The following is a 26,986-nucleotide window of genomic DNA, read 5'->3' on the forward strand; positions in this document are numbered from 1 at the left end:
ACTAGAGAAAGCCCGCGCGCAGCAACGAAGACCCAACACAGCCAAAAATAAATTAACAAAACAAAACAAAAAAGAGCCCTCTTTAAAAGTCATGAGGGACAAAAAATAATTTTTTAAAAAAAGAAAATATTAAAAAAAGAAAAAATGTGTTAGTTAAGAATTGGCAATTTTCACTTCTCCATTTCAAATAAAAATCCAGTTCTTCCAAAGTGCCATTGCCACACTCTTTCCCAATTTAGAAAATTTATACATGTTGTTCCCTCTGCATGGAAGATCACCTATCCCTTCACTCACTAACTAACGTAATCATTCCAGTCTCAATTTTGTTTCTTCCACTAAGCTTTCTCTAATCCTCTTCCACTAACTAGGTTAGGTTTGCCTGTTATACTATCCTATAGTACATTACACTTTTATTTGCTAAGTCAGCAAGCTTTTGCCAACTTAGCAATACGTATCCTCCCCACTACATTGATCACTCCATGAAGGCATAGACTACAAATCAGCATTCTACTATCAATATATTTACCGAATAAATGAATTCCATCTTCTTTGAGGGAGGCAAATGGAAAGTGGAAAGCAGCTAAATCCAAAGGATTATTCATGGCATTAACTATGTGAGTATTCCTTCTGCTCCCTACCAGACAGTACCTAAGCCCAGAAGTTAGAGATCACAAAGAAGAAGTTAAAAAAATTTTTTTTGAGTAGGCAGGTCAGGAATTAAAAAATTTTATTATTTGTTATTTCACTATTTACTCCTCTCATAACACTATAAACGTACTACCTACCGCCTACTAGCACCACCTCCTGAAAGGGTAAGCTGGGATGAGGGCTGGGAACAGTTGTCAGACAGCCACTTACTTTCAAAATGCTTTATGAATATTATTCATTATTAAGAAAATCTTTTCTATAAATATAAAAAAACAATCATTTACTTTAAGATTAGATTAAATCTGTTCTAAACGTTTTTATTCTTTTTTTGCGGTACGCGGGCCTCTCACTGTTGTGGCCTCTCCCGTTGCGGAGCACAGGCTCCGGACGCGCAGGCTCAGCGGCCATGGCTCACGGGCCCAGCCGCTCCGCGGCATGTGGGATCCTCCCGGTCCGGGTCACGAACCCGCGTCCCCTGCATCGGCAGGCGGACTCTCAACCACGGCACCACCAGGGAAGCCCTAAACGTTTTTATTCTTAAAAGACTTTTTTTAAAAAAGACTATAATCAGAATTGTTTCTTTCTTTTCTATATCCCTTTTATACCCTCGCCCAGATGTCAGTTTTTCTTGTAAAGCTTTGCTGATAAGAGATCTTCAGAATATCTCTTCCCACAGAGTATGTATTTTAACATTAAAGTAAAAGTCTATCAGACTGAAAAAACAGGTCCAAAGGTGAAATTAGATAATGATAGTAAATATTTTGAGGTAAGGAACCTTCTGAGCATTGCCCTTTTGCCTGCTTATACAGTTAGCCCTCTAAAATATTAAGACATCTTCTGCTTTAAATACAATTTCCCTAAGGATTGGACCTGTATTTCAACAACGTAAGTATTCTAAGATATAATAATTATTTATTATAAGGTAAAATAAAAAAAAATCACTTTGGATATTTTCCTCTTTACTCATACACACTGAATGTTTTAATGCAAATAGGACTTATTTCAGTAATAACTAATACTCTAGCACTTACTCTGGGCTAGCTATTGTTCTAGGTACATTATGTATGTTAATTCCTTTCAGCTTCATAATAAACCTGTACTAATTGTTTTACAGATGAGTAAACTGAGGCACACATAATAGACAGTGGTACAACTGGGATTCACTGTTCCTGCATCCCTGCTCCATAATCATTACATAAGATTAGTGCTGTGAAACACCGTCAAGAATGAGACCAGGGCTTTCCTGGTGGAACAGTGGTTGGGAATCCGCCTGCCAATGCAGGGGACACAGGTTCGAGCCCTGGTCTGTGAAGATCCCACATGCCACAGAGCAACTAAGCCCGTGTGCCACAACTACTAAGCCTGCGCTCTAGAGCCCGCAAGCCACAACTACTGAGCTCACGTGCCACAACTACTGAAGCCCGCGCGCCTAGAGCCCGTGCTCCGCAACGAGAAGCCACCGCAATGAGAAGCCCACACACTGCAATGAAGAGTAGCCCAAGCCTGCATGCAGCAATGAAGACCCAACACAGCCATAAATAAATAAATAAATTTATATTAAAAAAAAAATGATACCAGCTCAGCTCTGCTGATCATAAAAAAAATCCAAAGCTAAGGTTCTGCAAGACAAAAATAGTGCAGCAGGATAGCAGAGTGAATAATCGTTCACATGATAACCATCTATCACCCTTTGTATCCTCAGATGTTGCTCTCAGGTTGCTCTCATGAGGTCTCATGAAAAACATTCACCATTAATACTGTCAACCAAAAGAGTTAAAATTTAAAAATCTGAGAGCACCAAGGAGTGGTGTGGATGAATGACAGCAAAATTCACATATTGCTGGTGGGAGGATACATCAGTATAACTTGTGGAAAACTGGTGTTTTAACCAGAACTGAACATAAACTTACCCCAAGACCCAACAATTACACTATGAGGTATATAAGAGAAATGAATACATACATCCACAAAAAAATGTGTAAAAATGTTTATAACAGAGTTACTCATAATTCCACCCAGAACTGGAAACAACCCAGATGCTCATGAACAGGATATATATAAACTGTGGTACCTCTGTACAGTGGAATTCTAAATAGCAATAAAAAAGAATGAAATACTGGCACATGGGCCACGTGAATAAATTTTACAGATTGAGAGGAAGAAGCCAGACACAAACGTACATATTAATCCACTTATCTGAAACTTTAGGGATAGTTGAAAAACTTATAGGGTGTTGGAAATGTCTCATACGACAGGTGGTAGCTACTTGAGTGTACACTTATGTTTAAAAAAAACTGTCAAGCTCTTCACTTAAGATTAATGCACTTTATGTAATGTATGTATGTTATCTCTCAATTAAATGGCAGAAGAATTTTTGGTAAACCTCTTGAAAACTTTGGGAACACAGTACCAAGAAGCCAATCTCCAAGCCTCAAATTTCTTTGAAGTCTCTTTCAATTCATGATAACACCCTGTTCAGATTCACAACACAACTGTTTACTCTCAAAGACAGGTAATGTTTCAGATTAGAATCTAAATTTCCTAACTCCAAATTCTTAAATAAAACTGACAGCTCTGATTATTCTGTGGCTTCTGGAGTCCACTAGTGCACTGTTATATCCTCATTAAGAAGCAAAGCCCTAGCATTTATTTAACAGCTAACACCTTCATTGTTAGGTTTGTAGGGATTTGTTGAGGTAATGAATGAAAAAAGAAAAGTGTTAAGAGATAAGCTCCTGAAGTGGTAAGAAGAGGAGCACCAGTGAAGCTTGAAAAAATTCACAGTTAGTGCACTACAGTCACAACAAAGGCTGATGTTGCTGTGCCATTCACTGTTGCCTTCTCTGTAGTATTCTGCAAACCTTTGGTAATTTAGCCTTTTATCGTAAGGTTAATAAAACAAATAATATATTTAAAAATTACGTTCAATTTTATGTTAACAGAAGCTGCGACAGAGAGAACTTTAATTCTATGTTAACAGAAGCTGCGACAGAGAATTAAAATAAGCTTTGATTGAGCTTAATTACTTTTTATTAAACTGAGGTTATTATTAGTTGGAATTCCCTGAATGCATAACAAATGACAGCAGGAGTTTAAGAGCCTAAAAACAAATAGGATCACAGAAAGCTGTGATTATAACTTTTAGCATAAGATAAGTACACTCTAGATGCAAATCACCAGGAACTAACAGAAAAGTGACAATTCAGCATTTTAGGACTGAAAAACTGAGCAATAAATTTTGGTAAAGAAAAACTGTGATTACTAGTAAGGGAGATTGCTTCCTAATCCAGAGAAAGATTAAATAATAATTTTCAAGCCCGAGTTCAACATGAGTTCAAATAAAAGCAGTAAGCAACAGGTTCAGATTGTAAACTGCCTAGTGACAGGGGTAAATCAAGTTTTAATCGTTACTCCCCATGACCTCCACCTCCGAGAATTGTTGTACATTTTGAGAAGGCTCTGTTACAATGGAAAAACCAACATGAGAAGCAAAGGAAAAGATAACAGCTCTAGCTCTTTCCTCTACCAACTCCAAATACGGCCTAAATCCCCCAACCTTTTGTCTCAACCTCCCTCTTTCTAGGGCTATCAGTAGTTACTCATCCCTTGCTGCAGTCAGCTGAACGCGGAGGGGCTTGGGGCGGGATAGAGGAGGGTGGGAATTCAAAGCTGATAATCTTTAGCCATCTTTACCATACAAAAAGGCAGCGGAGGGAGCAAGCTGTCCTTTCTTTTCTAGGCTGAGACCACTACATCCCGGCCACCAAGTGACCGAAGGCTACGAGAAAGCCCGTCTCGTCCGCCACCCCGAAAGCCCTCACCTCCAAGTGCCGCAAAAGCTGGGTGGCGTTCGCTTCCGACTTAACTGCTTTATACTGACTAATGGTCAGAAGCAAGGACTTCAAGCAGGCGGTGTTGTCCATCAGGACCCGCCACAGTCCCGCTTCGGGATTACCACAGCTCGGTCCTCTAACTTGACCCGCGCTTTTTAAAAAATTTTCCGCCCCCACCCACTCGCTCCCAGAAGCTTCCGGTTCCGGTCGGGCTCCGGAAGTCCCTGGGCAACCTGGGGAAGGGACCCTTCTAGGAAGGGAAGGGAGGGGAGGGGCGTGGTGGTGGAGGGAGGGTGAGGTGGGGATCGAGGCCCTTTGTGAGTACGTGAGGCGGGCTGGGAGTTGTCCTTTTAGACCCCCTGATCCGAAAAGCCGCGAGGTTTCAGTTCGAGATCCCGTGAAGACGAGACATCTCGCGAGAAGTGCAATTGCGGCTCCACCTGTGAAGGGGCGGTGGGCCGGTGGGACGCCCGGGGGGTCCCCGTTAATCAGTGCGGTCTGTTTGCGTTTGGTTCCTCGGCCTTCACGCTGGATGGCCAGTTTTTCCTTTGTGCATCATCCTCTACCTGAGAAATGGTCGCTTCCCCCTAGTCTAGACACGGTGAGGAGCTCTGAGGAGGAGAATCTTGGGCTCTAGATTTTGAGGCGGCCTGGGAGGGGCCTCTTTTTAAAACCGCTCATTTGTCCACCCCTTCTACTCAGGAATGTTTGTTTCTTAGAGTAAACCTATGGCCATTCGGATTCGGTGGAAAGTTAGTCATGCCCTTATAATAGTGGTTGTCAAATTTGTTTGAGAAAGCTGGTCCAGGTGACTCCTGAGCCAAGTGTTGCTCCGGAGGGTGTTCTGATTAGCGTCAGTTTTTGTAAGTGAAGGTGCTGTTTTTATCTGGCGTAGTTGATTGTTTTATAAATCTTGGTGTCTAAGGAAATGGCACTGTTCGCGGTTTTTCATTAGAGATAATATTATGCATGTATATATAATGAAATGAGACAGGCTTGGTTCTGGAGCTTTTTGCTTAATGTATGCTAATGTTGAATGAAGCTTTAAAAGCCAGTTTGGATAGAATTTTAAGCATAGGGTACACGTCCTTTTAATTAAACCATTTGTCAGAAATCATGTTTTGTCAATTCAAAGAAAGTATTCTACGTCACTGTATTTTTAAAGGCAGGAATTATTTTTATATTAAGTTAAAAATTAAGTCTGAAAGCTTAAAATAATAATTGAGGCGTAAATCATTGGGTAATTAATGTATTTATGCATTTATTCATTCTGTAAACAATTGACTGTATAAAGTGCGCTAAACCTGCCAGTCAGGGAACCGGCTGGGAAGGAACTGTCTAATCAAGGAAATGTACTAAGTAGATCGTGCATATGGAATTCACCGCACAAATTAGAGGCACCATGCAGTTGTGGTAAAGAGTGAAGCCAGGCTGTCTGCTTACAAATCCTAGCTCTGCCTTTTACTATGGGATCACAGGCAAATTCTCACTGCTTCAGTCTCTTCATAAAGTAAAATTTGACTAACAGTAGTATCTGTTTCATAAAGTTGTTCCTTCAGTAAATAATTAGAGCCTAGAATGTGCTAGGCAGTGGTCTAGGCACTCGATTAAGTGAATAACGTAAAAATCCTATTGTCATAGAACAAAAATCCTACCATTGCCTTCTGATAGGGGAAAGAAAAACAAATAACAAGCACAGTAAAGAAAGCGAGATGGAGAAAAAAGAGAATTATTCTTCTAGAGTTATGGTTAAAAGGAAGGGAAATGGGAGGTCAGGATAGAGAAAACAACATTGGAGGAAATATCAGTACTACAAGGAGTTGAAAAAGAGACCTATGCTCTCTAAGGGGAAAGATTTCTAGATAGAATAGCAAGGGCAAAGGCCTTGAAATGGGAGCCTGAGAATGTGTGTGAGGAACAGCAAGGACACCACTATGGCTGGAGTAGAGAGCAAGTGTGAGAGTAGTAGAGATGAAATCATGTCAAGTTATTATAAAATGAGTTAACCAACGAAGAATTTAGAACAGTTGCCTGGCATAGTTATGTTCTCAGCAAGTATTAGTTACATCTTAGTTCCTTGGCAAATACAGTGATAGCAGTTTGGCAGTGTCAGATTTTTCACTAATAATGACAAACGTATCATGATTATCCCCATTTTGACCTGAGGGAAAGGGTCAAAGCTGTTTGCTGTTAAGTGCCATCTTTCTTCGAAATCTTGCATTTTAACTTGAGCAGTCACAAATTTTTCATCTGTTCCGTATTTATTTTAATGTAAAATAAGGTCTTTCTCAAAAAATCTTCACCAAAAATTGATGTAAATTTAGTAGGATATACCACTTGTGGTAGCTGTGAGAAGTATCTTTTGTCGGAGATACTTGCGTATCCTAATATGAGAAACAGAGCCATGTTTTAAGACACAAAAAGATGGGAAAGGAGGAGAAGGAGACGAAGCTGGGTCCAAATGACTGAAGGCTTTATTAACCTTGAGCTTGGACTCCATCCTGAATTCAGTGGTGATCTCTGGTTTTAAACTGGGGCCTAATCTAGTTAGGTTTGTGTTTTAGATTGATTACCCTGGTAGCTAGACAGGCTATGATTCTGAGGAGGATAAGACCAGAAGTAGGGAGAATATTTAATATACTGGAATCTTTCCAAAGGATAGCTGAGATAATTGAAGTGGAGAGCAAAAAGATGACAAATTTGAGAAATATATATGAGGTGAAATAGGCAGGACTTAGTGACTGATTTCAAATGTGAAGAGTGAGGAGAGGGATGAAACTAGAAGGGATTCCAAGTTTCTAGGTTGGGTGATAGAGAAGATATAGAAACTGCTGAGGTAGTCAATATTAAGTATTCAGGTTGTATTTTATTTTCAATGAAATTTAATATAGCTTATCATATAGTCTTGTACCATTTTCGTTAAATTTATTCCTGGGTATTATATAATTTTTGTTACTGTGAGTGGGTTCTCTTTTTCTCCTATAAATTTTTTATTTGTTATTGCTACTGTTAAAAGAGAAACTGACTTTTGGTATATCTTTTATCCAGCCTACTGATGAAAATTCCTCATTGATTCAGTTTTGCTTCCTCTCTTAGATTTTCTAGCTATATATCATCTGCAAATAATAATTTCATCCCTTCCAATATTTGTTCTTATACTTTATTTCATTAGTGTAATCTTTAAAGTATGGAATAATCATAATGATATTGAACATCGTAGTCTTATTACTTAATTGAATGGGAATGACCAGTATTTTAACACTTAGTATAATTTGTGCTATTGGCGTGAGATAAATATTCTTTAAAATGTTTTGGCGATTGCCCTTTATACCAGTTTTATTTAAAGATTTGCTGAAATGTCTGCTAAAAAAATTATTAAATGTTTATATATCTTATTTTTCCCTTTAAAATGATAATGCAGTGGATTATATTGATTTTATTTTTAGGATAATAATAGCTAACACATATTGAGCATTTGCCATGTGCCAAGCACTGTTCTAAGAACTTAACTGTTTAATCTTTATAATGTCATGCTTTAGGTACTATTATGATCTTCATTTTACAGACGGAAAAAACTGAGAGCAAGGTGAAGTAATTTACCCAAGGTCACACAAGAAGTAGTAGCAAACCTTATATTTGCTATGCTGCAGATATTTTATTCAGGATTTTATATTTATGTTTGGGAGAATTTAAAATAAATTTTCTTTATTCACTCTTCTGGAATTTGGATTGTATGTTACTTTTGAAAAACGAATTGGAAATTTTCCATCTTTTTTTCTATGCTGTAGAATAATGAGAATCAAATAGAATCATTTGATCCTTGTAGATTACGTACAACTGGCCTATAAAATCAAGCTTGATAGCTTATTTAGTGGTAGATCTTTAGAAAATATTTGAATTTGTAATATGGTTATTGATCTGATGATTTTTTCTATCTTCTTGTGTTAGCTTTGGAAATAAAAATTTTTAGCATACCAACTATTTCTCTAAATTTGAAAATTTATTGATGTAAAGTTACATCAGTATACAATAATTCTCTTAATCTCTTCTTTGTAGATTTGAATTTCCATTTTCATTATAATGTTATCGGTTTTCTTAGTGGGGCTTTCCAGGGGTTTGTCTATTTTATTCAGCTTTTCAAGAAGCAACTTTGGTTTTATTACATTTTTTTTTTCTTCAGAATCACTAATTTTACTTTTATCTTGAAAAATTTCATCCATATAAATATATTTTTCTTTTATTTGTTCCTTTTATAATTTTTTAAAAGTTGAAGACTTAGTATATTTCCATACTATATTTTTTATTAAAGATTATTCATGCCAGAAAAATTTAAAAAGACAGTAGCTAAAGTGAGCATCCGCATTGTAGTTAAAAAAAGTTTAATTATTTTAATCATTCTGGTAAATATTTTTTAAATGCTAATATTCATTCATTTATCAAATATTCACTGAATGCTAGTTATTTTTCAAAGGTCTTAGAGTCTGTTGGGAAAGTAGCAAACCAGAATAAGTGCTTTTCAAGAGAAATAGAATGCTGTAGGAACACATAATATTTTCTTAAGGCAAAATGTTAAGTATCCAATTCCTTCATCAAGGAGTGGCATGAAATCCCTCTTCTTTGTACATTTTTATTCCTGTCTGTTCTTTGTATTTGATGTAGGTATTTTTCCTAATTTATAGTTCAGGAAACACATTTAAGGGAGTTAAGCAAAATTTGCTTAGGAGCTTACAACTCAAGGGCTGGGAAGCTCCTTTATTTCTTCTGGGAAAACTTTAAAAGAGCATATCTTCAATGCTGAATAGTAAAATGGAATTTTTTAATGTCTCATTACCAGGTTTTAAGTCATATTAGATAAATCATACTGTATGATTCATGAACTGTATGTATCATGAACTGTATGTGTCATGAACTGTATTTTTGATGAATGTGCAGAGTTTGTAGAATACTGAATATTGTACTAAGGGAATTGTATCAGAGGTGTGAACACAGAGCTGACTGTTAATTCATTTACCCACCATATATTTAATGCTAGCTTGAGTGGCATGTACCTTTCTATGTTCTGGGGGTACAGCAGTGAATCAAATAGACAAAAAATGTCTACCCAAGTAGATCTTTTATTTTAATGGGAGATATAGCAAAAAAAAAAGAGATAAGTAAAATATATTAACGTTAGTAATAAGTGCAGTATAGGAAAAAACAGGGAAGGGGGATAGGAAATATCAGAGTCAGGATGGAGAATTGCAATTTTAGTTAGGGTGGAGTATTGATCAGTATTTGCTGCATAACAAATCACCTCAAAACTCAGTGGTTAAAACCATGAACATTTATTTCTTGGTCTGTGGGTCGAGTGCAGTTAGTCTGATCAAGGCATGACTTGGCTGCATAGCTCTGCTTTAGCTGTTTTGTGGGGTAGGGGAGATATCTTGAGCTCAATTTCAGTTATGACAAGGTGTCTACTAGACATCTGGGAGCTATTGATTGGGCTGTTGAATATATTATTTGTAGTTAAGGGAGAGGTCAAGGCCAGAGATAAAAGTTTAAAGCCTGGAGACTAAATGATATAGGGTGAGTAGGATAGAAAAGACTGAACCCCAAAGTACTTAAGTATTTAGAGGTTGGAGAGATGTGAAGAACCAATAAAAAACACTGAGAAGTAGTTGCCGGAGGACAGGCGACCTATCTTGACCCCATGGTTGTCTATAGGGATCCATCTTAGCTGCAGTATCTGGGCTGCTTTGACTTCTAAAAGAAGACTCTAGGTCAACAAAGAAGGAAGTCTTAATCTACATACAGGTTCACTCTTTACTTCTGCCTTCAGAGGCCTTGAACTATGCAGAAGGATGGGTGGCTTCATTCTTTAAATTAATATTGCATGCTTAAAGTATGCCAGGTACTAGGCACTGGGGATGTAGCAGGGGATTTAGAAAAAGAAAAAAAAATTTCCTGACTCTGGGAATTCCATGCTAGTGAGGGCATGAGGCCAAATCTAAAGCTAAGAGCTTATTCAATAGGCATAAACAGCAGAACGGAAATTCCATTGGCCCAGGTTCCAAAGATTCAAGGCAAAGAAATCAGTGGTAGAAAATTGGCAGAGGTCTAGGCATGGGGTCATTTGGATACTGTGTCCCCACTATGGTTAAAACAATTCAAATATGTACTAATATTAAGTTGAGTTTACCCTTTATACAGAGCCAGGAAACAGTCTGCACAGTTAATGTCAACTCTGAATTTTCAGAAATGTTAACCTTCATCACAAAGCCAGAAAACCTAAATAAACCAAAATTATTCTCCCTTTGTAATTATTCTTCTTCCTGTTTTCTCTCCCAACTATCAAGTATTATGATTAAGCTAATTTGCCAAACCATGAAATTAACTTTCTTACTTTTCAGACAGTTCATGATTTTTTAATGTACATTTCACAGACTTCAACTCTAGATTAAGAATACAAGGTTTGGATAATTTGGGTAAATGTTTTATCCCGCATTTTCACATCTAATTTCATATCCCCAAATCAGAAGTTTTCCTTTTAAAAAAAAAAAAGGTACTATCCATTGTTTCTGAATCTAATTTTACAGATAAGTAAAGATGAAAATGACATGCTTTTATTTTAAGTTAAGGTATGGTAATCATTTTTAATTATAACTAGTATTTGTTGAAAGCCTCCTTTGTGCAGAGCAGGGCCCTTTGCATATCTCATTTTAAAATTTCTAGTCTTTTAGGAAATAGATATTATCAAGTTCATGAAATGGGTATATATCTGTTTCCTGAATTAAAATGTGAAGTCATTTTCTGAGACAGGGCTGTCCAAAGTAGAATATGCACACCTGAGATATGTGAAACTGACTGTTAGGGTGTGGGAACAAATATTAGAACTTTACTTTTTGCTTTTTTTTTTTTGCGGTACACCGGCCCCTCACTGCTGTGGCCTCTCCCGTTGCGGAGCATAGGCTCCGGACGCGCAGGCTCAGCGGCCGTGGCTCACGGGCCCAGCCGCTCCGCGGCATGTGGGATCTTCCCAGACCTGGGCACGAATGCGTGTCCCCCATACCGGCAGGCGGACTCTAAACCACTGTGCCACCAGGGAAGCCCCTTTTTGCTTATTTTAATCTCATTCTTTTTTATTTTATATTATAGTAGTACCTACAATAGCATGAATAGCATAAATGAATTGCTATTCATATATTTTCAGTGTATTCATATATCTTCAGAATTTACTGCTTTAGAAGTATGTGATCAAAAAAATTGGGGACTTCTCCAAAATCTTTAACCTTGACAGAGAATCAAGTTGGATTTGGGTAGGGTCATTGGTGGGAGAGTCAAGTACATATTGTATTCTCCATTCCATTCTTGATTATCATCTCCACGTGTCATGTCTTTACATTCTGTCTTGTTTCCTTCTTTTCCCATTATTGTCTAACAACTGTTATGACAACATAATATTTTTAAATTGCTGAAAATATTCCGCTTTTGGAGAATTTGCTTAGGGGTAACATATGGTCCTTCTAACAGTCCAAGCTACATTTTTGAACAGCATGGTTTTGGCAGTGCTATCTGTAAATAACCTGAAACTGATGGGTAGTTTAATAGTTGGAACTTTTTTTCGGGTAAATTCTAACCTGTGCATATTTTTGTAGGTACAATACATTCCATATATTTTTAACAAATTAATGTATATATTCTGTAGGTTTGCTTGTGTAAGTCCAGGAATAGTGACTGAATAGATCTGAAGAGAATCAAATACCTGCTTCAGACAAGATGCTAATTTTGGCAAGGATGTTCCCTATATTGGCAGATTTATAAATATGGGGCATTGGGTATGCATTGCAAGTTTCTTGCTTCCTGGTATAAACTGCCAGATAATGCTAACAATGATCTTTGCTAAATAGCAAGAGCTGAGATGGACAGTGAGTGCCCTGATATTTTGGGGCAGAAAATATGTTTGGTTTCTGATAACTTTTGCAAAGATTTTCCAACCATTGTCTCTCAGTCCTGGAGTTTGCTTAAGCAAACTATGTATTTTTTCGTTGTGGGAAAATAGTGTTTTGGCCTCCCTTGCCTAGGTATGTTCATTTTGAGGCCTTGCCAAGAACCTAAACAAATACAAAATGGAAGAAATTAATGGAAAATTAGAAAATGAAATAATCAGTATATTTCGCCTATTCTTCACACAGCTGATAAACTAATGGTACAACCTCAACCTGTTATTCTTTGAGTTTAACCTGATGGCCCTAGCCCTTCTTGTTTACCTGCATCTATCTAACATGTGAGAAATAGACTTTGAGAGTGCTAGAGCCATAGAACACCTGCTTTACTATTTTCAAAGCCATCGAGAATGGCTGTTGCTGCTTGGCTAGCAGATATAGTCAGATCAGTAATGGTTAAAAGTTTGGTTTTAAGGAACTCCCATCAAAATGTCTTGAGTTATTCCTAGAAAATGTCCTCTTCATATTTTTTTCAGCCTTGAACTGGTTACTGTACTTCTCATATGTAGCTAAAACATCTCACATCTCAACTTTAAGGAGTGTTTTGGAATTCTTTTGGTAAAATCTAGCAGAAGCGATAAGTAGCATTATCAGGGTTTTCTTTATTAACAGACCCATGAACTTCTGGAGTACATTTAATTCAGTGCTGAAATAGTAAATTCAGCTTTTAAAATAGATTTAAAAATTTTACCAAGTTGCATGTTCAAGATTGTTTATTGCAACTTTGTTTATCATAGCAAAAAAAAGCAAACCCACAAACACACACAAACTGGATATGATGTATTTATCAATAGTGGTCTGGTAAAATGATAAATTTTTAACAACGGCATATTATGCAGTTTAAAGAATATGGCAGATGAATATGTGCTGATGTGAAAAATACAAAGTGCTGAACATATGCAAACTAAGCTGCCATTTGTACCATATGGGATATATTTGAAAAAAATTTTTGTCCCAATTCTTAAAGTCTCATTATTACCATTCCTTTTCATACAATAGCTTTTCTCTAAGGTAGAGAATTGTAAGAAAAGTGAACTAATTTTGCCACAAATTTAAACAAAATTAAATCAAGATGATGATAGGAACACTTATAGTCCTTACTATGTGCCAGGTACTGTTCAATTACATGTTTTAAACATTTACTCTTCACAACAACCCTGTGAAGCATGGATAATCTTTATCCACATTTTTCAGATGAGGAAACTGAGATGTTAATTCCACACAAGGTTGCATGGCAAGTATGTGTCGAAGCTGACTTACATACCCTTGCAGACTGGCTCCAATGTCTCTGTGCTCTTAACTACCAATTCTATGCATCCTCTCAACTTACTTTTGACATTGATGGAAACTAAATGAGATACTTTGTCATTTTTCTTTCTTGTAGACAAATGATTTGTTGTGTTTATATAATACATGATACCTAATAACAGGATGGTCCTATTTTTATTGCTGAAAACAATCTGTTATATGTTCTTTTAATTAACCTTTCATTTTAACTCGTTCATTTAGCTAGGTAGTTCTCAACAGTGGAGAATTTTGTGCCCTAGAGGACATTTGGCAGCATTTGGAGACATTTTTGCTTGTCACAGTGGGGCTGAGAGATGGGAGATAGTTGCTACTGTCATCTACTGGATAGCTAGGGATGTTGCTAAACATCCTAAAAATGCATAGGATAACTTTGCATAACCAAGATTTATCCAGCCCAAATGTCAGTAGTGCCAAGAAACCCTTTAGTTGGCATAAGGAAAGTTCTCAATAATTGGACTCCTGTCCTGAAAAATACCAAGTATATTATTTTGTTTTCAAGCTAGTAGCACTGAGAAAAGCAAACTTTATTTTTACTGTTTTTTACACTGATACTTTTCACTTTTCCCACCTGGCATTGTGTGATATGTAAGTGCCAGAGCTGACAAGGGTAGCAAATTCATGGGACCATGGAACATCACCCACACATTGAAATGTAACCTTGTTGGCCAATTAGAGCCTCTAACTTGGTCAGGTGACTTAAGATGATCATTTGAGTAGATTTAAAGGCAATGTACTTATATAATATACAGTTTAGGGAGGTGACAGGAGTGCTACAAGGTAAATGTTTAAATGAATGATTGAAAAATTATAAACAAGAGCTGTGCCTACTTTGATGTGAATATGCACAGCTTTAAAAGTAGGGAAAGAAAAGCCTTTACAATTTAAAAAAAGCTTGTTATAATTTCATTAGGTAAGAGGAAAAGTGGTAACTGGAAGCTCAGAGGGAGCAGTAAGAAAGGTATTTTACTGTTTCAAGAAATGGATGGCAGTACCTTATTTTTCAACCAGTAAAACAGCCTGCAGATAAAATCATTTTGGTTGGTGGATAAAGGTATGCTGTAAATTGACACTGAACTTTAACTTGCCCTGTGATCAACCAGCCAGAACCTGAATAGTTCCTGCGGAAGAGCTGTTTCTCAATTCCAGGAAGGCAGAGTAAATGTTAAGTTTCCTGCTGACAGGGAAAGTCTGTTGAAATGAATACACCAGGGGAAACTGGATTCACCATTTCTCCCATGTTAACACTGGTTTTAAAGGTTTCCTTCAGCCTCTTCTAGAATGGTAAGGGCTTCAGATTATTTCAGAAATACAGTGGTAACGTTTCAGGCTGGCTACTTCCTTTCTGTTGCTAGGCACTTACACCTTCATTCCCAGCAGAGGCTGTAAAGTGCTACTGCTGCCGCTGTTGCCGGTAGGGCTTGCCACACGTACCAGCTCAGCTTCTGGGAAATGATGGGATTGATGATCCTTCTCTGGAAAACTTTTCATCACAGAGATTCACATCAGGTTGTATTTTAAAGCAGGCTGAAAAAGAAAGCCATTAGCCTTTCTTAACTCTTAATTCAGATCCAAATAGCTTCTGATTTATTGATTAATTAATTTTATGTCCTTTTCTTTTTCAAGCTGAACACTGAATAGCTTAGCATAGGCCTTCCATCCTCTCTGCCTTGTTGCCAGAGGATTTTCCTCCTTTCTCTTCGGCCTCACTGTGATCTGTGCAAACAGCTACTAAATGAAGGAGAGCTTATTAGAAGGGGAATTATCCATGTTTGAGCTTTTAAATTCTCAAAATGAGAGGATTGTTTTGTCTGGAAAAGGCACACGTTTGTATGCTCTGGCTATGAAATAATGCCTGTTACTTTTTATTAAAATAACCAGGGAGGTTAAGGAAACCATAAAAGAAAAAGTTTGATCACAATCCTACAATTCTCAAAGCCATGCCCTTTTCTATACAGCTTTATTAAAGAAATGAAGCAGGTCTGATTTAGTGTGAAAGAATAACAAGGTTTGTCCAACCTCTCTCTGCTTCATTATGGGCTCTAGGTTGTATATTTCAACAGTATTTGAATAGAGAATGCAAATTTTAATAGGCATATGACTTTGTATACTGAGTTTTTAAAATAAGACTAAAAGTACAAAATAATGTACAGAACTAGATTCTGAATAGGTGAATTATATTCATACTGACAGCAAGAAGTGTTTTATTAGGGATGGGCAAGAAACTAAGAGGTGTTAGAAAGCTCCATTTTAAATGAGGGAATTTAGTGTGGGTCTGTGTGTGTGAATCTTTGCACTTGTGTTTTGATTAAGAAGTATCAGCTAACATTGAATTGTTGGAGAATTACCCTTGTTTCTCCAGCCTTTCTGTGTAACTGAGAGCTGATGTGAGTCAAATACAGAAAATAGCTAGTATCATGATTAGGAATACTTGTTTTTCAGATGATCCCCTCAGAACTTCTTTTAGCCCTTACACCAGGAACTGAGTTGTCCCCTCCCCATAAGTTTGTTAATGATAGGATACTCAACCCTAAAGGTTAGGATGGTTCAGGTCCTACAGTTCTTTCTTCCCCTCTGTGTGTTTTTGGCTTTTTCTGACTTTTTGGGAGACTCGGCCTCATTTAAAACAATGTTCCTTTGAGTAAATACAATCTGAATTCTTAACAGGTGACTTACAAATGATCTTGTGGAATATAGTTTCTTGATTTAAGAATTACCTCTGCTGAATTGCCTTTTAGTAATGGCCCTCCAAAAGCTCTATCAATCTAATTTATGGGTGTATATTAATATGCTGTTAGAGAAACTGGCTACCCAGTTACTGAAATAAATAAGCAGTCTAGAGGCAACAAATGAGAAACTTTATCCTGTCTTGTGCTTGCCAGCAAGGCACTCTAGGTCTGTTTTATTTATGCTATTGCTACCACTTTCTTTTCTTTTTTCTCATCATTTCTTTCTTTGCCCCAGAGCACCAAGCAATAGTTTTACCTACTTTCACTCTAACACTTCCTGGGCTTATATACAGTGGGATCAGAAAGGGAAGTCAGTCTAACAGAGGGCAATGGAGTTTGGAGGCTTGAACTCTCAGCAAAAGAGATCAAATGGAACTAATTTTAGAAGAATTGGTCTTGGGGTAGTTAAATAGAGAGCAATATAAATAAATAGATATGCTAATAATACACTATTCCTCTTTGTTTTCATTTATTTTGCCTCAGTATTTTTTTTTCTTTCAGGAAATATCCACAACATCCATTCATATCTGAACTAGAAAATATGCAAGAGTTCTTTACATCCCACCTCTCTTATTAATGGAGATAGATAGATAATCATACACTTTTTGGGAAAAGTAGCTAAATGTTATTTTTAGACTAAAAGAAAATAAAACGATGAGTGCTATCAAGATTGTGTTAAAGAGAAACTTCTTATACCTCTGGGAAATACATTATTACAAACCATTTGGGAAGCCATTTAGCAATATGCACCTAGAGGCCTAAAATATTTGTGCCTTTTGACCTAGGAATTCTATTTCTGATAATTTACTGTAAGGAATTAATCATAAATATAGAAAAGCCTTCATAGGCAGTGTAGTTTATCACAATACTAATTTATAATGAAAAAAATGGGAAACAATCTTAATGTCCAACTGTAAGGAAATGGGCAAGGAAACCCCAGTCAACCAATTGTTATGTAGCCATTGAGAATGTTTACTAGGAGTATAAAATAACATGAAAGATGCTTTTGATATAGTGTTCAGTGGTGAAAAATGTAATGTTGAGTATTCCCTATTCAATATGATTACAAATTGGTAAGATATATCTATGCTTGGAAAATATTAAGTATATTAAAATATAGGTAGTGATTTATGTTTGGATGATGAAACTGTGATTTTTGTTTTATAGCAGTTTCAAAATTTTCTTTAATGATTATGTAGTATTTAGATAGTGGAAAGAAAGAATGAAATCCTTCTACCTTCCCACTAAAAGTATTACTTTCCTTACAGCTTTAAACAGCAGTCGTAAAAGTCAGTCTGCAAGCTTTGGAATAAGACTTGCAAGAAAATATTGTGCAGCATGGATTCTCTACCAGAAGAATTTTTTGTGAGGTAAGGGATGGGTTGACAAAAAACCAACTGCAGTTGTTGCATTTTGAAGACACGACATTGGTCTTTTTCACATAACTTTGGGAAGCTATTGTGAATGAGATACCCTTATGTTTCAAGACAATTTAGCAATTTTGATTAGTGGGGGATGCAAACTGGGTAAAATCTAGTTTTAGAAAATTTCTCTAAGGACCACACCCTGGTAAATAGCTAAGAATTGAAAGATGTACCATAGCTTTTCACACCTGGGCCATTCTCAACAAAGTAATGTTTTATTTATCATTTAACAAGCACTTACATAGACTTACCAACATTAACTTATATAAACTTCATAACAACTCAGTGAGGTGGATACTATTATTATTCCCATTTTATAGAAGGTAACCTAAGCGTAACATAGAAGACTACTGAGTGGTTCAACTGGGCGTAGGCTAAATGTCAATCTGTCCCCTCAAATTAGGGAAAGTTCAGCCTGCTTGTACCTCTCCCATATAATACTAAAGAGCAGGTTAGTATTGGAGATCTCCTTGCCACCTTTCACTGTCTCATATAATAAGCAATGTGTTGTTTTACAAGTATTTACTTACCTCCATTGTACTTAGGGAATAAAGACTAAGACAAAATGTGTGTACTGAGAGAGAATTATAATATAGTAGGAAGATAAAAAGTTATTTTATCTTTAGGCAAAATGCATGCCTAAGTGTTATAGTAGAAATGCTGTGGCTATATATAGAAAGGAACAATAGTTATTGAGTAGGGTTCAGTGGGTTTCCACAAGGTGACATTCGAACTGAACTTTAAAGGATAAAGGTGGCTTTTGATGGGTGTAGAAACAGAGCAGATGGGAGGTCATTTGGCTGAGGAAACAGCAAGAAAAAGTATTTAAGATAAATTCTTGGGGAGCATTTTGACTCCTGGTAAGGAGTTTAGCTTTATTTTGTACAGAGCCATTGACATTTGAAGAAGAGAAATGAAATTTTACACTGTATTTTGGGAAGACTACCTCTGTTGATAGTGGGAAGGATGACAAGATATGACAATTGTAATAGCTCAGGAAGTAGTTAATGAAGGCTTGTATGATAGGAATAGTAAATAGTAAGAGAGGAAGGATTTACAGAACTAGAATCAACAGAATTCTTTGACTACTTAAATGTGAGAAAAGGGGCAAAAGAGTAGTAGAGTTGGTTTGAAAGTTTCTAATGACCAGAAGGAAATATGTAACATTAGCTAATATGAGGATCACAAAAGGAGACAGGTTTAATGTGTGTTGAGAAAGTAAGAGAGGACAGATAATGAGTTCAGCTTTGGACATGAGCCAGACTGAGGTGTCGCTAAGATATTCTTATGGAGATTGTCGAGTAGGTGGAAGGAAATGTGTAGCTGTAGCATCAAAGAATGATTAAGTCTGCAGAAATAGATTTGTGAATCATTAGAATGGGGCGCTATTTGAGTTCATGGAAGTTTGCTCATTTATTTGTTTTTATATTTATTCATTCAATAACTATTTGAGTGCCTACTTTATGTCAAATATTGGGCTAGAGACTTGAAGGTAAGGCAGTTCAATAAGAAGGACCTGAATCCTATCTAGGAGTGTTTACTCATGGGCATAAATGAGATTAATTTAAGTAGAAAATGTACTAAGAAAAAAGAGGGCTAAAAATGGAACATTACTGTATACTATATATATTCAATATTTCAGGTATATTGTTATACCAAAATTTCAGCTTCTCCCAGCAGCAGAATAAAGTACACAGGTGGTAAAAGTAGCAGAATAGCAAAAGAAAAATACTAGTCTTGCACTTAGTTTTAGCTTTGCTGCTTTCTAGTGTATGACCTCTCTGGGCATTAATTTACCCATCTACAAAATAAAGTAGCCTGCCATATATGACCACTGATGTACCTTCCTGTTCTAATACATGGGGAGCATGGTTTGATAGTGTTAATGTAAGCAGTTCTATATTAAATATTATTAAAATAATAGATGAATAAGGTGAATGAAAGGAAGAGAGATAGCCAGTGGTACAAACTGAGAAGTGGACAGCTGGAGGGGCTAGGAGAAGAACCAATAGCAGCGAAGGATGTGGAGGTTTTCAAGGAGGGGTGGAGTATATGATGGATAATGTTAAGTAATGCAGAAAAGCTAGGTAGATTGAAGAGCTAAGACAAAGCTATTGTAGTAGCAGATACGATTTCATTACCAACTTTTACTAGAGCAATTTCAGTGTTGGGGAGGCAGTACAGATGAATTAAGTTTTCATATCAAAATTTGTTATGGAACCTATGGAAAATATAGAAGGTCATGTTCCACACATTTGATTAAGAAGCTCTGAAGTAGAGTTTGGACATCTGGATATTTCCAAAGCTTCACAGGTGATTTTAATATGCATCTGGGACTGAGAACTACTGGGTTAAGGAGTGAATTATCATGAAATGGAGTTAGCAAGTAGAGTATCCATTTTGAGTACCTTTTGTACTCTTAAACATGGAGAGGCTTCAGAATACTGCTGCAGTATTTTTCATTCCTTGATAACACAGTTCCTTGTGTTCCTTTTTGTAGTGGGGCTTAGAAGTGTAGGAAAAAACAGTTAACAGGTTTCTCTTTACCATGACATTTTAAAGAGCACTGAGACTCATACTGTGAAATATTGTTTGTTTGAAACTTTCACTGTGTGGACAATACCGCATTGTTTATGTCTCAGTTTCCCCTGACAAAATCAGCACATAGTAAATGATAAATGATTGTCTGTCAAATGAGTACATAAATATGAAGTAAAATAGGATAATATTTACAAAGTACAATTCTGAATAAGTCAATCAATTGACATAAGTTTCTCACATCAGTTTTATCTCTGCTAGTGTATAGGATTAAGAAAATTACATAAATCATATATGACCCTATGTTATGGGTCTTCTGTTATGAATCCTGTGTCATGGTGCTGTATATAGGCAAAAGCAATTTTATAAATGAATTTTTCAATATAGTAAATAATACTGCATATGTTCACATTTCAAGCCCATGTCAAAAGCAAAACATGTTATTCCTTTTTATAAAAATAGTTAATAATGTCTAAATATGATATTCTGCCTCAATTTAAAAAGCCATTTTGAAAAACTGGACAATTGCAATGCCAGGAAACTGAAAAAAAAAAAAGATCTCTGTAAGATAGATCCTTTCCAGACCTCAATTATTTTCATAAACACACACACACACACACACACACACGTACACACACAAATCAAAACATCAACCTTTCCAACCTTTTTTTCTTTACATTGAGAAACAGTGCTATAAAGTTATTTTTTCCCATTATTTTGGTCTATTGTGTGTTTGTTAAAGATGAAAAATTTTTTACATCAGCTTTGTATTCTCTCTGCCACTATCCAGTAAGGACATGGCATAATTTCTTTTCTTTAACTTGAGTTCCTAAAGAGAGATGGCATCTACCACTATTACCAGTCTTTGGTACATATTGTTTACACTTCTGAAACTTTCGGGCAAAAATTCGCATGTCAGATTCTTTAGTATTACAGTTTAATTGTGTTCTTTGTAAAGAGATGCTCTGAATATAATGCTTTTTCATTTAAAATAGGGATCTTCCTGTGGAGGAGCAGGCTAAGGAGGAAACCAAGAATAAGGTAGAAAAATCAACTGATCAACTGGTAAGAGACACTGTAGTCAGTTAACTAATGCTTTATGAGAATAGAATGCTAAATCTAATCAATTTAATTATCTGCTAAAAATTTTCCTACCTTAGTGGTCATCACTAAATCTTTCTTTGATAATTGATATTTGTGTTTCAAAGTTATCATTCTAAACACCAATCCTAACTGTCAGTTAAAATTAGTAGATAATTGAATTGACTTGCCCAGAAACATCCCACAATCAATTGTAAGAAATCTCTTATTTGTCTTTTGAAAGCAAAATTCAAACAAAGTGAACACTATACACATAGAAATAAAACATACACAGAGAATTTTATTTAGTAAGACATTTCATTGAGTTCTTTCTGAAGTTAATTCTCTTCTTGTTTTTATCATCTTTACAGTCAGAACCTCCAGTTCTAAATGAGTAACTGAATTATACACTAATATAAAGCTTTTATTGCCAGTGACAATATACTTTATGGTAGATTAAAAAATACAGAGGGCTTCCCTGGTGGCGCAGTGGTTGAGAGTCCACCTGCCGTTGCAGGGGACACGGGTTCGTGCCCCGGTCTGGGAGGATCCCACATGCCGCGGAGCGGCTGGGCCCATGAGCCATGGCCGCTGAGCCTGCGCGTCCGGACGGGAGAGGCCGCAGCAGTGAGAGGCCTGCGTACCGAAAAAAAAAAATAATACAGACACATGTTTGTGAATATCACATGTATTTATGTTTAGTGAAGGATGGATGAGAGGTATTTGTTAGGTTCTTGTTAGTGTAATTTTTACTTTCCACATAGTTTTATATAATGATTGATGTCCATTTGTTAATAAAGGTTATCCAGTAACTTAGGAGGAGAAAAATATATAAATGTAAAATAACCATAGTATTCACCTGCATGAGGTTATCACTGTAAAAAAATTTTGCAGATGAAATACAATATGTTCAATATGTATACTTGGACCGGGGGATTGGATCCAGAAAAGCCATTTCTAGATACAGATTTCGGAATACAGAGGGAAAGGGGGTGGAAACTTTAACGTTAATTTGGCTTAGATGCTAAATCTATTTTGCAAAAATGGATTGAGCATCAAATATTTTGACAACTAACTTAAAAATTAAAATTGTATTTATAAGATTATTTAACAAACATGAAGCTTATAGTAGTTCCTGTTGAAAAAATTTTATTCATGCCATAATCTTACTTGTGTATCAATTTGGTAGTTAGTGTTAGATGATTCTGCAATGACTTTTGATTACAGAATTGACCTTTAGTTTGAAATATATGCACTATTGACAATGGTCATTCTTTTTTTTTTAAACATCTTTATTGGAGTATAATTACTTTACTATGGTGTGTTAGTTTCTGCTTTATAACAAAGTGAATCAGCTATACATATACATATATCCCCATATCTCTTCCCTCTTGTGTCTCCCTCCCATCCTCCCTATCCCACCCCTCTAGGTGGTCAGAAAGCACCAAGCTGATCTCCCTGTGCTATGCAGCTGCTTCCCACTAGCTATCTATTTTACATTTGGTAGTGTATATGTGTCCATGTCACTCTCTCACTTTGTCACAGCTTACCCTTCCCCCTCCCTGTGTCCTCAAGTCCGTTCTCTACGTCTGCATCTTTATACCTGTCCTGCCCCTAAGGCCTTCAGAACCTTTTTTTTTTTCTTTTAGATTCCATATATATGTGTTAGCATACGGTATTTGTTTTTTTCTTTCTGACTTACTTCACTCTGTATGACAGTCTCTAGGTCCATCCACCTCACTACAAATAACTCAGTTTCATTTATTTTTATGGCTGAGTAATATTCCATTGTATGTATGTGCCACATCTTCTTTATCCATTCATCTGTTGATGGACACTTAGGTTGTTTCCATGTCCTGGCTATTGTAAACAGAGCTACAATGAACATTTTGGTACATGACTCTTTTTGTATTATGGTTTTCTCAGGGTATATACCCAGTAGTGGGATTGCTGGGTTGTATGGTAGTTCTATTTTTAGTTTTCTAAGGAAACTCCATACTGTTCTCCATAGTGGCTGTATCAATTTACATTCCCACCAACAGTGCGACAATGGTCATTCTTTATAAAGGTTTGTTTGGTTATTTTTTAGAAGCTTTTTTTTTTTTTTAACTTTTTGAAAAATTTCAAACCTACAGAAAAGTTGCAAAACTACTGCAATGAACACTTATATACTCTTTACTGAGATTTAGCAAACTGTTAACATTTCCTACATTTTTGGATGTAAATATAATGAAGTACCGTAAAATGTAAGATGTGTTTGTTGGGTGTTGTTGGGAATGAAGGAATCTCAATTTAAGACTCAAAACCAGAAGTGGAGAGGAGGAGGAAGAGGAAAAGTAGTAGTCCTGCTGTGGACATTATTGGTTCCTAGTTACTTTCCTGGGTAGTTCCAGGTCTGTTATAAACCAGGCAGTCACAGTTACCACACACCAGTGACTATTTTGTGTTTTCAGTGACTCTACATGGCCTCTGCAGTAATAACCTGTCTGTTCTCATATACAGAGGTCAGTGGCTACATATTCATATTCCCAAAGTTTCAGCAGGGTGTAAGGATTGTGGTATCTTGTTAAGGTTTGAAGGAAGGCCATCATCCATCTGTTCCAGGATCTTTATTCATTTCTATTGCCCATTCGTTCCTCACAATTAATGTTAATAGAAAATCCAGCAAGACTTGACTATATAGCTATCAGTTAACCATTAACTACAGCTTTATTAAGTCTGTAGGATCAGTTCCTGAAGTCCCAAGATTATTACTATTTATTCGGCTCTGATTGAATTGAGATTATATGTAGAATCATTATATTATACTAATTTATTTATAATTTAAAGTATTATAACTATTCATTTTCAAATTGCTGTGTTTAGTAGCTGAAACATTAGTCACGTGACGTAAAAAGCACTGTTGGATATAGTTTTCATATTATTTTGTAGAATAATCTATTTAATATTTTAAACTTAGCATTTTTTATGCCTTAAATGGACCAATTCAGTACATGTTGTGTTTTTCTCAAGGGCAACCATTTTTTAAGGCTTCACTCACATTTAAGCCTAAAATCATTCATGTTTCCCATACCACCACCATAAAAAAAAGACATAATTATTCCCATCTTAGAATCTATGCTTTGTTTATAACTTTTAAATTCATGTATGATGGCCTTCCTTAGATTAAAGCTTCTTGAGTTTTAGTCTTAAACTTTCAGCTATGTTGTAAGTTCCTTGAGAGCAGAGAGAATGTCTTATTGTAGTCTGTCAGAGTGATCTACATATAGCATGTAAAGGAACTTTTTAAAAAAAAATACTTTAGCTGGTTTTAATATTAGAGTAAATTAGAACATGTATAATTGTGTAAATTTTTAATAATGTCTTCTAGGACAAACAGGAAAAGAACATACCTACTGATCTTGTCCCTGTTAACCTGCTATTAGAAGTGAAGAAGTTATTGAATGCAATTAATACTCTACCAAAAGGTGTGGTTCCTCACATCAAGAAGTTCTTACAAGAAGATTTTTCCTTCCAAACTATGCAGGTAAGATCATAATTTGATATTTGGAGCAGAAGTGTAGGTCTGTGTATATGATACACTGTGTTCCTTTACTCTCACACTACTGCCATACTCACAGCACTTCTGACACTAGATATGTGGGTTTAGTCCCACAACAGTCAATTCTCCAACGTTACCTGGGTGTCCTACAAATCAATTCAATTCTGACACTGTCTACCTGGAGTTAGCATCTGATTCCACAAGTTAAGGGCCCAATCCAAGACTGTTCCCACTTCAGATGCCAATCACCAGTACTAGACTGACTGGCTATACATTGGGGTTCCCATGACCCCTCATGAGTGCAGTAATTTGCCAGAACAGCTCACGGAACTCAGGGAAACACGTTGACCAGTTTATTACATGATAAACGATATGATTGATAAAGGATACAGCTGAACAATCACAGGAAGATATACATAGGGCAAGGAAGGGTCTCAAGTGCAGGAGCTTCTCTTCTTTTGGAGTTGGGGTACACCACTCTCCTGGCATGTGCATGTGCAAACTGGAAGTTTTCCAAAGCCCATACTTTTAGAATTTTTATGGAGATTTCATCATGTAGGCATGATTAATTATTAATTCAGTTTCCAGCCTCTCTTCCCTCTTTGGGGTATGGTGCTGAAATTTCCAAGCTTCTAATCATGGCTTGGTCTTTCTGGTGACCAAGCCTCCATCCAGAAGCCCACTGAGAGTGACCTCATTAGAACAAAAGACACTCCTATCATCCAGGAAATTCCAAGGGTTTTAGGAGCTCTGTGTCTGGAACCAGAGTCAAAGACCAAATATTGGCAGGAACTGGGGACAGATCAATATATGTATTTCTTATTATATATGTATTTCCTATTATTTTACAATGACTCTTTTCTTTTCTTTTCTTTCCTTTTCTTTTCTTTCTTTCATTCTTTCTTTTTTCCCCTCCCTCCCTCCTTTCCTTCCTTCTTTTTCCTTCTTTTTCCTTCCTTCCTTCCTTCCTTCCTTCCTTCCTTCCTTCCTTCCTTCCTTCCCTTTTTTCCTTCCTTCCTTCCTTCCTTCCCTTTTTTCCTTTCTTTCCTTTCTTTCTTTACCATAACAGTGCCACTAAGGTCTTGAACTCTCCATCTTATATCTTGTGAAGGGCTTTGGTTTCAGCTTTGACTCTAGACTTTTATTAATTAAATAAAGCTGATGCTAGCCTTTCAAGGATAATGATAGGAATGTGGGTTAGTAGCTTATAAGCTGTTGACTATAAGGTCTAGTGTTTATTCTAATAACTCACAACATGCCACTCTGGGAGAGGAAACTGCTTTCAGTTTTCCTAATTTGTAAAATACTGACAGATTTTTCAAAAATGTAAGATATAAAGAAAAATAATAAGACCTGGATTTTTTAATGAGATAAATATTTTAGAGAATATATTGTCAATTTGCATCTTAGAAATAGTTTTTCTAGATAATAAGTTGTGAAACTTTCAACACAAGATGGGTATCAGTTTGTAAATTAATGGAATTTCCCAAAGTTAAAGAAAATGATCTTCTCTTCTTTGTGACAGTTAATTGGGGGGCGGAGATAGAACACCATAGGTGTCCTGAAAAGGCCACATTTACCTTTTCTGTGAAAGAATATATCATTAATTATTTCCATGAAACAAATTAATACTATTATGGTTAAAAATATAAAAAACTCTAAAAATATCCAAAGACTTTATATACAGCTATAATCTTAAGTGAGGTAATTTACCACAAGTATGAATTCTGGTTTGAAATTGATGGAATAATGCCACTATTTCCCTCTTATCTTTTGGAAATCACCCAGAAACCACAATAAGAAATAGAAATCAGTAGCCTTTATATATATAAACAATACCAGTTAGAAGGTAAAAATGAAAGAAAAATATTTTTAATAGTAACAGAAAAGATAAAATACCCAGGAA

The 26,986-nt window shown here is 36.2% G+C and overlaps 2 protein-coding genes across 5 annotated transcripts in view; one reads left to right on the forward strand and one right to left on the reverse strand.

The window, feature by feature from the left end:
• CIP2A (cellular inhibitor of PP2A) overlaps window positions 1-4,706 on the reverse strand; it is a 36,900-nt gene extending 32,194 nt beyond the window's left edge. Inside the window, exon 1 of the mRNA XM_022597548.3 lies at window positions 4,470-4,706. Within this exon, the coding sequence (XP_022453256.1) occupies window positions 4,470-4,571 (102 nt within the window). The 5' untranslated portion in view covers window positions 4,572-4,706. The remainder of the gene's footprint in view (window positions 1-4,469) is intronic.
• Window positions 4,707-4,771: 65 nt separating this feature from the next.
• DZIP3 (DAZ interacting zinc finger protein 3) overlaps window positions 4,772-26,986 on the forward strand; it is a 136,443-nt gene continuing 114,228 nt past the window's right edge. For 3 of the 4 annotated variants that reach the window (XR_016392991.1, XR_016392992.1, XM_089910524.1), the window contains exons 1-4: window positions 4,772-5,082; window positions 17,766-17,867; window positions 21,455-21,524; window positions 24,910-25,065. Coding sequence is in view for 2 of the 4 variants with exons in the window: in XM_089910524.1 (XP_089766650.1) it covers window positions 17,836-17,867; window positions 21,455-21,524; window positions 24,910-25,065 (258 nt within the window). In the remaining 2 variants the exon portion in view is untranslated. The remainder of the gene's footprint in view (window positions 5,083-17,765; window positions 17,868-21,454; window positions 21,525-24,909; window positions 25,066-26,986) is intronic. The other variant, XM_089910525.1, reaches the window with a different exon arrangement.

The sequence above is a fragment of the Delphinapterus leucas genome, chromosome 4, assembly GCF_059928025.1.
Source record: "Delphinapterus leucas isolate spDelLeu-1000000601 "Yukka" chromosome 4, BTC_Dleu_Yukka2, whole genome shotgun sequence".
Lineage (NCBI taxonomy): Eukaryota > Metazoa > Chordata > Mammalia > Artiodactyla > Monodontidae > Delphinapterus > Delphinapterus leucas.